The sequence below is a fragment of the Poecile atricapillus genome, chromosome 16 (assembly GCF_030490865.1).
Source record: "Poecile atricapillus isolate bPoeAtr1 chromosome 16, bPoeAtr1.hap1, whole genome shotgun sequence".
Taxonomy (NCBI): domain Eukaryota; kingdom Metazoa; phylum Chordata; class Aves; order Passeriformes; family Paridae; genus Poecile; species Poecile atricapillus.
This window is the reverse complement of record NC_081264.1, coordinates 10,587,748-10,600,759: the sequence shown is the minus strand read 5'-3', so window position 1 is coordinate 10,600,759 and position 13,012 is coordinate 10,587,748. Positions and strand designations below refer to the sequence as shown.

The 13,012-nt window shown below is 52.8% G+C and overlaps 1 protein-coding gene across 2 annotated transcripts in view; it reads left to right on the top strand.

The window, feature by feature from the left end:
- The first annotated feature begins 4,022 nt into the window (after positions 1–4,022).
- Positions 4,023–13,012, top strand: part of MSI1 (musashi RNA binding protein 1) — a 29,070-nt gene continuing 20,080 nt past the window's right edge. Inside the window, exons 1-6 of one of the 2 annotated variants that reach the window (XM_058851704.1) lie at positions 4,023–4,250; positions 4,508–4,548; positions 4,684–4,765; positions 4,879–4,963; positions 9,717–9,758; positions 11,428–11,520. In XM_058851704.1, coding sequence (XP_058707687.1) covers positions 4,192–4,250; positions 4,508–4,548; positions 4,684–4,765; positions 4,879–4,963; positions 9,717–9,758; positions 11,428–11,520 — 402 coding nt within the window. In that variant the 5' untranslated portion in view covers positions 4,023–4,191. The remainder of the gene's footprint in view (positions 4,251–4,507; positions 4,549–4,683; positions 4,766–4,878; positions 4,964–9,716; positions 9,759–11,427; positions 11,521–13,012) is intronic. The other variant, XM_058851703.1, reaches the window with a different exon arrangement.

Below are 13,012 nucleotides of genomic sequence, written 5' to 3'. Positions count from 1 at the left end.
ATATGCAATTTCTGGAGTATTAAAAAAATAAATTAATGGGAAATGAAAAATATTTCCATCTCCTTTTTGGGGAGGGGGGGATCCTTTGCAGGTTGCTGCAGAGAAGTGGCACCTGGGCTGGTGCGGTGCTGGGCACACTCCATGCATGGAACAGCTCCTGTGTTAGAGCTCAGCAGCCAGGGCTTCCTCCCTCATTTGCTGGACTGATTTAGATAGGATCATGGAGACTAGACGCCACGTAGTAGTTTCTAGTTTGTAGAGAGGGAGAATAGCAGGCAGGGCGCTCTGATTTTTCCCTTAGCCATCATTTCTAGGACAGCGGGTGGAAGCCTGCAATCTCCTACTGTCCTTCAGAGGCCTCTCTGGTTTTGCTATTTTATGCTGAATCCCTACACTGAATTTACTACGCTGCAAGTTCTCTTGATGCTTTATGTTTCATCCCTTGCAGACTTCTTTCCCTTTTTTTCCCTGTGAGGTTCCAATCCCTCTTGCTGCTTTGTGGTGATTGGGGTGGTCTCCTCCTCTTTCCTCTCTCACTCCTTTTCCAGTTATCCCAGTTGTTTCTGTTTACTCTTCCTATCTCACTTTCTCCTGCTCTTTATTAACACCTATGTTTCTCTTGCATGCTACCCTGTTCCTCTTCTGTATTCCCACCCATCCTGTTCTTCAATGTTCTGCACCATGTCAACAGTTTTCTCCCTCATGAATCTTGCTCCCTGAGGTTTCTTATATGAAAACAAAACCTTGGTGCATTTGCAGTCATTCATCTCTTCCTATTGCTGACTCTGTCCCTCCCTCCCACCTGAGTGGAATCAAAATAATTTAATTTCCTTAAATAGCTCCTCTGCCTGTGTGCCTGACTCCTGCCCCAAGCCAGCTCCTGCCAGGCAGGTGGTTGCTGGAGCAGTGGGTTCTCTTCGAGGTAGACACACCTGGCTGCTTCATGCATGGGCTAGCAGGGTTTTGCCATCAGCCTTTCTAGAGGGTCAGCATCCTTCCTAAAGCAGACATGAGAACCACAGAAGCCACTGCCAGAGCCGGGCAATGCCACCAGGCTGCCTACGGAGCCACAGTTAATACCTTCGAGGTTTGCATCTTCAGCCTCTCAATGCAAGTGTTACAAAAGTTATTTGAATTCCAGTTCAAATTTGTTTATTAACTGTCCAAACTAAATGAAAAGTGAAACTTTTCATAGTTCCTGACTGCCAAAACCTCCCAGCTAGAGACAGGTCTCCAAGACAATCTCTCCTTGAGCTTTATATGATGAGGGAGGAAAAGAGGCGGTTGCTCTCCCTGACCCTCCCCTAACCTCCACTTTTTGGAACCTCCCTCTCACCATGAATAACTCCAGTGTCTGCCACTGGTGCTGGGCAGAGCTTTGCCAATCATCCTCCTCAGCAGGAAGTGGACATGATTTTGATAGTGTCACTCTACCACACATGAGACACTGAATAGCAGCAAGAAAACTGAGCAGTTTTGTTAATCTCGCTGGTGTTTGGCAACCTCTCAGCAGCAGCCACAGAGGCACTACAGCTGTCTGTCTGCAGCCCCAGGAATACAATGCTGCATTATTTTATATTCGGCAGATCATCTTTCCAATCATAAGGTCTGGAATGTTTTATATATTTACTTCTCTGTGAGGAAAGCTTCCTACTGTCACTAATCAGCAGATTTTTCAAGACCTACTGTCCTTTGCATTACAGAGATAAATGAATTGATACTTACAAAGCACTTTGGGGTCCTAAGGTGGAAGTACAAAATATCATGTGTATTATTTGGAAACAACCTCAGAATAAGTTACATGGTTGGTTACTGTGTCATTACCAGTGATGCAAGTCCAACCACATCCTCCATCCAAATCTTCCTGAAGGCTCAATTTTTTCCTCTAATCTTCACAGATGTTAACTCACATTGATCCTGTTCTCCCTTCCAATATTATTTTGGTGGAGAAAAACTGAATAAAATAATAAACATTAAAAAAGACACAATGAAGCATTTTAACAATGTCCATCAGGGTGCTCAACCTGTACTGTCTTAAAAATAACATGCTTAAAATTATAGTAATGCACTGGTGGCAAACCAAGAGATGTTATCCTTTAGCGAGTCCAACACTGAGCTCTTGTTTGTTGGTTTTTTTTTTTTTTTTCCCCTCTTTCTTGTTTTTAATTAGCATTAGTAGTGTGCCTAAGTTGGGCAATCATGGAACACAAAACCTGTGCCAGGTAACTTGAAATTGTTAGTTAGTTCCCCCTTTAAAGTATTTGCCCTCCAAATGGGAGAGAGCAGGAAGGAAGCAAAACATCAGTGAGATTGGGCAGTATGGGAGGTGGCTGTGGTGGCTCTGGTAGCCCAGCTTTGTCCAGGTTCCTCAGGACATGTAAGGGGAGATGGCTGGGATGCTGCCTCAGCACCGCTGCTTCCACTGGCTCTGCACTCCTGCCCATCACAGCCAGCTGCAGTACCACCTCTGCATGTCATTATTTATATTTCCCTGCTGCACCAGCCCTGCTGCCTCTCAGGGCACCTCCACCCAAAGTGATGACTTGAGCCCTGTGGAATGAAGAGAGGGTTTGTCTGGAGAAGCAGCTCAGCCTGGACTGGTGGCAGCAGGAGCTGGGATGCTGCATTGCTCAGTTCCCAGTGGTGACTACCAAGTCTCTGGTGTTGAGTGTGTTGCTGGGCCTGAGCACAGGGCCAGGACACAGGATAGACTCCTGAACCAGCTCAGGAAATGGAGTGAGTGAATGGTGGTTTAGCAGAGCTAATGGCCAGAGGATGAATTTAACTCCGAGTTGCAGCCCATGTAACAGAAGACACAATTGCAAAATATTGTTAAAACAAAGGTGTAGTGGTTCCTGTCCAGGACGGAGCGGATGCGTATTGGGACGTGGAAAAACAGTCATGAGAGAAGGGGAAGAAAGGTCAAATGAGGATGGCACCGACCTGGGCTGTCAATACCTTGCTTTAGGCAGTGAGAGGGCACAGGGGGGACCCACGCTGGAAGGAGCAGAGCCAGGGATGCCTGTGGGGAGTATTTGGCACTCAGAGGTATATGCCTGGAATCCAGTGATACCCTCTTGCCATGAGAAGGGGTCACAGCACTGTCACCAGAGTTTTTGAGCACTGCACTGTTCTGATGCCACAGATGCAAACAAGTGCCTTCTCCCAGAGAAATGTTTGGTGCAGTCGGGCAAGGTTTCAGCTCTCCTCTTGACTCCAACTTTACAGGTATTTCATTTGTTCCTCGCTGAGCTCCTCCAGCCACCCAGGCTAGGTTGCCCAAGAGCAGAGGCGGAGTGCACAGACCTGCTCGAGAAGCAGCATGTGAATGAACTTGTGTGGCAGTGGAACTCGAATGGAGCTCGGCACGAGTCTGTCAGCCTGAATGAGCAAGAAACTGCGCGGTGCCTTGGGGACCAGCCTACCCCCTTCCCAGTGAGCCGCGGGCAGAGGAGAGCGGCTGGGCTGTGCATACCTGGTGCTGCGGGGCTCTACGGGGCTCCGCGGTGCCCGGCAGCAGCTCTGCCCCGAGTCCTGCAGCCTGGGCACTGCCTTGCGAGGCAGCAAGCGGCGAGGCCGGGGAGTCCCTGACCCCTGCAGGGTCCCCTTAGGCTGCCAGGGAGCACAGAGGTACCAGGGCTCCGGGAAGGCGCCTCAACTCCCCGGTGCCCGGTCGGGGTCCCGGGGTGAGCAGGGCAGTCCTGGTCCCGACCTGGAAGCGCCCTCGGCGGCGGCGAAACACCGGGAGGAACAGGGCCGGGGTCTCCGGGGTCCGCCGCAGCGAGCCCGAGCGCACCGGGCCGGGCCTGGCTCCATCGCCCTTTGTCCACCGCCCCGGGGCAGGTGCGGGCGGCGCGGCCGGGGACAAAGCGGCTGCGAGCTCCCAGGCTGCTCCTGCTGCCGCCGCCGTGCCCGGGGTCGAGCGCTCTCCCCCAGCGCGGTGCGGGCGCGGCTCCCAGCACTCGGCCCCGGTGCCGCCGGCGGGTTTTATGCGCAGGGCGGCCGGCGGGCCGGCGGGGGTGGGAGGAGCCGGGCAGGTTGTGCCCGCCGGGCCCTCCTCCCTCGCTCCCTCCCCGCCCGGCGGAGAGGGGTCGGGGGAGGGGGCAGCATGGCCTGTCCGTCCGGCCCCTTTTCCAGCGCTCATCTGCCCCGGGAGTGCGGCGCCGCTCCTCGCAGGGAGAAGAGGTCCGAATGGAGACAGACGGCAGCCAGCCCGGCCTCGCCTCCCCGGACTCCCCGCACGACCCCTGGTACCTTCGCGGCGGCCGCCGCCGGCCGCCCCCACCGCCCCCCCCGGTCCGGCCGCGGCCGCCCCCTCCCCCGGCCCCGGCCGCCCGGCCCGGGCAGGCGCGGCGGCGGCGGCAGCAGCGGCGGCGGTGCCGCTGCCAACATGGCCGATCCGCGCCCTCCCCTCCCCGCGCGGCCCCGCCGCCGCCGCCGCCACCCCCGCGGGGTGCCGCGGCCCCCCGGCGCGGCCCCGCTCACGGCTCTCCCCTTCCTCCCGCAGCAAAATGTTCATCGGGGGACTGAGCTGGCAGACCACGCAAGGTGAGCGCCGCGGGGCCCCGCACCTGCCGCCGGGGCCGGGGGTGGCGGAGCTGGGGCTGAGCCCGGGGGGGGGGCGGCGGGACCGGGCCGGACCGGGACAGGACGGGACACCCACGGTGGCTGCTGTGCTTGCAGAGGGCTTGCGGGAGTACTTCAGCCAGTTCGGCGAGGTGAAGGAGTGCCTGGTGATGCGGGACCCGCTGACAAAGAGATCCAGGTGAGAGGCCGGGCCCGCGCCTCCCTTCGCCCCTGCCGCGGCCCGGCCGCCACTTTAACCAACTTTCTCTCTTCTCTCCTCATCCCCTCTTCTGCCCGGGCTGCGGGGCTCAGGGGCTTCGGGTTCGTCACGTTCATGGACCAGGCTGGCGTCGACAAGGTCCTGGCCCAATCCAGACATGAACTGGACTCCAAGACGGTGAGATGACTTCTCTCATCTCAGGGGTGCATTTGCCGGCGGAACGGCTGTGCTCGGAGCAGCCGTCGATTGTAGTGTTTGATTTCCAGTTAGAGGTTGTAAACTATTGATTCCTGATACGGATCAATCGTTCTCTTTTCTGTCCCACTTGCCGGCGGGTAGCCTAGCTGCCGCCCAAGCACCGGGCTCACCGTGTGCCGTTTCCTGGTGTGGGTCTGTGGATCTTGGTGATGTGGATCTTGGTTTTCATCTCGCCTGCTGGTTTTAAGGCCCATCTGGGCAGTGACTGTAGCCCTTTCAAAGCTGGGACACCTGAACATGTTTGGGATGAGGATTTGCCCCGGGAAATAAGATGTGGCTGTGTTTGGAGAGAGGGAAGCCGCCCTTTAATCCTGTGTGCTGCCGAGCACTGATCCCCCCTCTGGGGTGCTGCTCCCCAGTGCCCAGGCCCTGCTTCCCTGGCCACGGTGGCCTATGCCGCCGCCCCCTGGCCCCCTTTTCTGGCAGAGAGCCCTTGTTCTGTGCACCCCAGAGACTCTCTTGTGGTTTCCCAGGTGAAGTTTTTGTAATGGTCATGGAGGCTCAGGACTTTATTGTCTCCAAGTGTGGCTAGTGCCTGATGTGTGGGCCATCACCAGCCTCTCGGAGTGGCTGCAGCTCCAGCCTCACTCTGCAAGTTTGGGTGATGAGAAGCCCCAGCTGGGCCAGCAGAAAGATTTGGTGGCTCACTGGACTAGTGGCGTGATGTGGTGGGTCCTGCCTTGTGAATCTGTGGTGCTCAGGAGATGTGCAGACTGTTTTGAGGGGTGGAGGTGAGATGTCTGAGTGGGAGGTCCCTTCTTTTAGTTTCAGTGACTTGTGTTCCCCTGAATTCCTTTTCCTTATTGCTGCCCTGGGGTGAAGGTGAGGGTAGGGATGGGGGAGTGGCTGGGGCTGCAAGAGGATGGCATGGTGATGGGGGCATGTTCTGGCTTCAGGCAAGGGCTGCTGAGAAGTCCAAATGTAGAGTTTTATTTCTTGCAGCACATGGTCCGGGCATCCTAGTCTTTATCTTGGTAGAAGGAGAGGGCGGGAGAGTGAGACCCTCTTTCTTAGGGTTTACGGCATGAGTTGCAGCAAGATTTATGTCTGTTCCTGTTTAACTGCCTGGATCGCTCCCTTTGATGTGCATAGGTCCTTCCTCCCCACGGGAGCTCCTGCTTAAACCCACCCCAGCCTTCCTGGCTGAGGCTGGGTCCCCAGGACTCCCAGCCCTCCTCCTTCCAGAAGTGATGTAAAGTGAATTTTGCTCTGAGCGGGAGGGGGGTTACAGGAATGTTTTTTGAGGAGGGCCTAGATTTTTTTGGGTTTTTTTTTAACTAGCCTGTGTAAACACAGTGTCTGATCAGCTAGTCCTGTCATGAGTCTGTGGGCTGGCATAGACCCCTCTTGAAAACGCAAGTGATGGATGTCTGTTGTAGCAGTAATCCTGGAAGTGTTTTAGAGCTAGGAGTGAGCTGAAATCCACGTTGTCCATTCTTCTCCCCAAGCCGCCGCTGCGGGCTGTGTGAAGGTGCTGTGCAGCCCATGGTGCAGCCCAGGCGGGCAGGGAGGGACAGTGGGCGCTGCGGGAGAACAGAAGAGCCTCGTGGTGTGGGGCGCGTGGGGACCGGCCAGCCATTGAAATTCCCTGCTGCATCTGCTCCGCTCGCCCTGCCGGCGCGGCAAAGAGAATGAGGACAGTTTCACCAGGGTCTTCTTTGTTAGGAACTTTGATCCTCTTCCCCCTTCCTTTTTATTTTTTGTTTAGTGCAGTTTTCAGGTGGGTCAGATGTTTTGGTGTGTTTTGCCTCATGAGAGGTTGGTCTTGTGGGAGCACCTGGAACCTCCATATGCCTTTTCTCTGCTGAGGTGAAAGGCTCTGCCATGAGTCGTGGGTTAAATGACACAAAGTCATCTAAATCTTAATTTAGAGTTTTATGAAACTTTGCAGGAAAAGGCCTGGTGTCCTGTAAGGACAGCCTTCTCATGGGGCTTGGTGTCTCCTGGCAAACAGCATTTGATAGACAGTGTCTGCTCAACTTGTTGCTTTATTGTTTTCTGATTCTTCCTACCCTAATGAAGGCGGTTGGCCTGATTCTTTGGGGCAGCCTTGTTCTTTTCAGACTCTTCTTTGTTTGTAAGCTAGATAGCAGCAGACTACAGGGTTATTTTTGAAAATACTTGATATGAGAATTGGCTTTACAGTCTCAAGGTAAAAGATTTGCTTGACTTTGTAAAGCTGCAGCTGGCCGCTGCCTTGAGCTGCTTCTTTACTTGCTCTGGGAAGAGCACTTGGCAGTGCTGGGTCATCCCATCGTTTCTTTGTTGTCATTGTTGAGTTTTTACTGGATTTGTCTGTTGTGGTGGAGGGAGTGATCTGCAGCTCCCCAGCAGTGCAGACCAGCAGGGCAGAGGTAGTGACAGAGGTACAGTGAGAGAACAAACCTGGACCTGACGTCTCACGGGTCCTTCCCAGCCCTTCCTCTACTTTGGGACACTGATACCAGCTAGGCTAACAGAGGAGTTACATGACCTGAGCTATGAAATGGGACTGGAGGTGGCCTGAAGAGCATTACTGAGGACCTGGCTGGCCTGTTGGTACACCTGCAACTTCAGTGGGATTCCTCATGCCCAAAGCCTTGTGGGGTGAACGGGAAGCAGTTTGAGCTCAGGTGACTTCCATTCACTGCAGCCTGATCTAGGGTTTTGTTTTTTGGATACAATCTGAGTAATTCTGAATGCTCTTAGCAGATTTCTATCTGGGTTTGTAAAAAGGATCTATTACGTCAGTAGGTGACACTGAAACACAATTCCTCCAGGGCTGTTTTAACACCAGAAATGAGGGAATAAGGTACTGGTGCCTTTGCTTTAATTATGAAAGACTCCAGCCACCAAGGAGCAGTCCAGTTTAAGTAACTTGAGTCCGGCACCAAACTCGCTCCCCTCTGCATGTTCCCAGGGCTGAGCCTGCAGTCGGTCACCCCAGCCTCCCTCTACCTGCAACAATAGCTGGTTGTGCAGAAGAATTTGTGAAATGACTGCCTGCTCTCTCCAGCCAGGAGGACACGTTATCTCTGCCCAGTTGATCACACTCAGGGTAATGAGAAAATGAGGCTGAGCTTAGCATTGCTGAGTATGAAAGCATCTTATTGGCAGGAGCTGAATGACACTGGCTGAGAAGTAAAAGACAGTAGATTATTGTTTTTGCTTATTATCTGCCATCAACCTCCTGGTCTCCTGCCGTCCCCTGTCCTCAGAATTCGCTGTGGGTGTCTGCACTAGCCAGGAAGCAGTGGAAGGGGGGGGTGTGCCTGGGGAGGGGAGGGCCTGTATGGTTCCGATGCCCCAGGGAGGCACTGGAGGATATGCTAATCTGCTGGCGCTTGGAGCTTGGGGAGCGAGGTTTATTTTTGAATTTATTTGTGCTCTTCAGTTTTGCCTGTGTTTACCTACGTGCTGAGTTTATTTATGTTGTAAGCTGTGAGTCAGGATGGAGGTGGGGAAGGCAGGGAGAGGAGCTGGTGGAAGGGCACAGGGGGGCCAAGCTCCGGGGCTGTGAGACAAGTAAAAGGATGCGGGACGGGAGGGCAGCCAGGCTGGAAAGCTGAACAAAGCAGTGAGAGGAGCTGGAGAAACACAGCTTCCTTTTGGGCTGTTGGAGCTGCTGGGCTGATGGGACAACGCTCCAGGCTGCCCTCCCAGCTGCAGCCGGTCCAAGTGTGGGGATGAGCCAAACCTGCCTTTACCACAGGTCTTTGTAAGCTGATTTGTAGGTCTGGATCATCCCCGATGTGATGTAACTTTACAGGAGTTGCTGTAAAAATAGGCTATAAAGAAAGAGGTGGTGGCTGAGGAGGAGAGATGGCTTTGTGGGTGTTTGGCTTGCAGCTGCATTAGTGTTGTCCCAGCTTTTGTGGTGGTGCTGCTGGTGGTGGTGTGAGGCCAATATAGGCACGCGCTCATCCATGCTGAGCCCGGCAGAACATGCAGCACCTGGATGGCAGCACGGGGCCCGGCTGCTCCGGCCAGCAGCAGGTTTATAGGGAAGCTGAACAGGCACAATGGAGGCTCAGCCCGCGGAGGGAGGGAGGGAGAGAGGGAGGGAGGGAGGCATCACGGCTTTGTGTGCAGTGCGGCCTGGGGAGAGGGGCAGCACGATCCCTGCGGCCGCAGCCTCCGCAGCCGGGGGGCCTGGGCTCCTCGGGTTAATTTGTGCCATCCTGTCTGCTCTTTTATTGCTTCTTTTTGTCTGCACTTCAGTCTGTGTTTGAAGGGATGAAATGTTTGGGGGTTTGTGCACTGCTTCTTTTCTGTCTTGTTAATACCCAGCTGAACTCCGTACTTGTAAGCAGAGTGAAGGGTGAGAGCAAAAAAGCCAAAATAAACCACTTTTAATATGAGGCTGGTGAGGCAAGGCACCCAGGGGCTGGCCAAGCGGGAGGGTGCAGCCCAGCCTGTTAATCCCAGCATGTGATGGGCTCTCAGTGCATCTGCCCAGCGCTCAGCAGGAGATGGACCACTGCATGCTGGGACTTGTAGTCTCCCTGGATTACACCTTACCAAGAGGGAAAGATGTCTGCAGCCAGCTTCATTTTATGTATCTCAGGTAGATTCTTTGGGGTTTTAGCAAGGTGCCACATGGGCAGAGCCAGCTGCACATATGGGGGAAGCCCTCTGTCTGTAAATAGGCAGGAAAAGTGTGTTCACCTGTTCTTCCCCACATCTCTTTCAGATTGACCCGAAGGTAGCGTTCCCTCGCCGAGCACAGCCCAAGGTAAGCACTGTGGGCAGCCCTTGTGCCACAAAGGGTGAGCCTTGTGGTGGTGAGCCTTGTCCTTCTGTGCAAGGTGACCAGTGCATGCAACAGAGTTGCTCGCTGGGGTTTGCTCAGGGCTCACCTGGAGCGCAGTGCTGGGAGTTTGCATGGCACTGAAGGAACCAGGAGGCCCCTTGGTTATACTTCAGGATGCACTAGATAGAGCTGGTGGATTAAATGCTGCCCAGGGTGAACTTAGTCCTTCTGAGGTTGCAGACAATGTTTGGAAGTTCCAGGCTTTAGGAGATATCGAACAGCTCCATGCTGTGATGAGACACAGGTAGAAGAGTGTTATGTGTGTGCGCCTGTGTGTGATGAATAGGTGTATGGCAGCAAAGGAAAGAAGGATTTCACTTTGTGAAATGCCCTTGTGTACTTCAGCACTGGAAAAGGCAAAAGGAGCTTGGTGTTGGATCTTACCTACAAGAGGCTCTGGCATTAAAATGCACAATGGCAGGAACTTTTTCCAGGTGTGCAGCTAGAAACTTTTAGCTGAGGAGCCAGCAGCACACTGAAGACTGGCTTTAGACTTTGAGTCTTCCTTTAACTTGGCTCTTGGATGTGAGTTTTAAAGTTCGGAGTCTGTAAATTCCAAGTGCTGTTAGGAGTGAAAGAGCTAGGGAGAAGCTGTGTTGAGAAGCAGAGAGGAAAGAGGAGACTGGTGCTGGGAGGGAAGTAAGGGGTTCAGGCACTGAGAACAATTGGTGAGCAGGTATCCCAAGTAACTGGAGCCAGGAAGCACATGGTAGGAATTGGGTTAATTCCATTAAGCAGTTTGGTGACAGAAGGTGCTTTAGTGTTAGAACGGGCTGCTCTCCAAGCCAGGGAATTGCTGCGGATTAGCCCTATGCTCCTTGGGGTAATTAGGACCATGTGTTCCTCTGAGAGCAGGGGTGTAGCCAAGCAGCTAAGGGGAGGATGCAGCTGGAGAGCTGGTTCAAAGGATGTCGATGTGCCTCAGCCTGGCAGCCATGGCCCCTCTCAGGGCAGTCAGTTTTCTTCCTTGTCCCAGCTGTGTCAGTGATAAGTGGCAGAGGGATCTTGCCTTTACCCTCTTGCAGAGGCAAAAGCAATTTAACTGGGTGTTAACTGGGCTCCATTTAAGTGACTGGAGAATGGTAGTGAAATGAGGCTTATTCTATTTCAGACTGGAATGCTGTGCGATTTGTGGGGTGGGAGGGCAAAGCCTGGGGAACCTGCCTGTGCTGGCAGACCTCCTGCCACCCTGGGAGCAGAGCAGGTACCTCTGGGGTTGCCTGGAGGAGGCTGGCTGTGCAAAGTGGCAGGGCTGGGGAAAGGACAGCTGTGCCCCCTACATTTGGGGTGCTGTCACAGTGCCAAGGGAGCAGTGGCAGGTTGGTGAGAGGAGAGGCTGGTAATTGTCTGACAAGGAGGTGGTGTCTGGGTGCTGGCATGTGTTATGGTATCTGTGAAGGCAAGGGTATGAATCTGGTGTGGGACAGATTTGCCAGCTGTGTTTGGCCAGAGGGCTTCAAGAAGTTGGAAGCTCAGCTGCAGCAAAGGGAAAAGTGTTTCCTGGCAGCAGAGGGGAGTTAGTGGCCTTTTGAGTCTCGTTCTCTACTCACTCTGGGTTTATTTGGTGAATTCCTGTCCTTCCCTTTTCCAGATGGTGACCCGAACGAAGAAGATATTTGTGGGTGGTCTGTCTGTGAACACTACTGTGGAGGATGTGAAACAATATTTCGAGCAGTTTGGGAAGGTAAGTCTCTTGAGTGATGTTGGATCAAAGCTGTTGCTTCTGGGGCAAAAGAAGTTTTCTGAACTTTTGTGGGGGCGGGATTAGAAGCTTGAATCTTTTGCAAGGGTTAAGTAGATTAAAGGTCAGTTACAGATGCTGGCTGGCTGTAATGTCCTTGTAGGAGCTACAGCCAGTGACTCCTGCCCTGTGGTGATTTGAAACAGAGTTTATCCTTGTTCCCAGCATTGCTAGGACCTTGCTATGGAAAATGGTTTTCCAATTTTTCCCTGTCCAGAATCCTCTTGTGGCACATAGATTTGCAGTTTGTTCAAATGCTGGAGGAAGGTTTGTAGACACTCATAACAGAGTGGCTGCTTTATCAAACCTCTCATTTTGGCCTGTTTCTACCTCAAAAAGTTGTGATGTATTTTTCAATAAACCTTTATTAAAAATACGTCTTTTGGTCCTAAAACTTCTCCTGCTGAGTCTTGGGCAAGTGGTGGTGTAAGTTTTGTATAGTTGAAGAAAGTTTGGCATTAAGGCTGTCCCTTGTCCTGGTCTGGCTCTTCTGTGGCCGGTGGTGGCTCAGGGAGGGGTGGGTTACTGTGGCTGGAAGTCACTTTTGCCATGGTCCGTGACAGCCAGGTGTGTGAATTATGAGACTGGACCAAATCTGAGGATTGGAGGGGGAGCTCAATTGAGGTCTTCCAGCTGAGGAGATTGTCAGCATCCCCAGGAGCAATATCAGCAGGATCAGACTGAAGGATCCCAATATTTTTAATGGGATTAGGAACTGAAGGGGATCATCGTACCCAAGTGCCGAGCGTGGTCACTTCTTTGGCAGTACATTGACTGTTTCACTGTTGTTCAGTGGTGTTGTGCATAGGTTTGCTCTTTGGGGCAGGAAGTGTTCGGTTCTGCAGCTCTTGGAACCTTCCTGCCCAGTTAGGAGGGAAGAACACATTTTAGTGGGTGGTGATCTGGCTGAAATGTTGATGATAGAATCACGATCATGGAGGGAAGTACCATGGGAGCTGCTGTGTGGGGATAAAGGCTTGGTATTAATTTTCTTTTGAAATTTCCTGAAAAAGGGTGATGTTATGTTAAGGCCCACTAATTAGTGAAAACAAAGGGGGTTTTGTAACCAGATTTGCCATATTGCTGAAACTTTTGGGCAAAACGTTTGGGACAAGTATCTTCTCAGAACCTTTGGTGCTTCTGAAGCCAAATTTGCATGTCCTGGTGTGCAAAGATGGACTCTGTTCACTCCTAAGAGAAATGTTTGGATGTCCTCATATTTGCCAGTTGGTATCCCTATGTGGTTTCTTCCATATAAGAAACAGGCAAACTCTGTTGTGTCCCCAAGAGCTTTTACATGGTATCTTCAAGAGTGCCACCACTAAAGGTGGTGGTGTCCATGTGTCTGTGCAGTCTAAAGGCTGTTTGACTTGCAAGTTCTTCTGTGCCACTGATGGATGTGTTTGATAGGAAAACAAATTGTCTTTGGCATAAT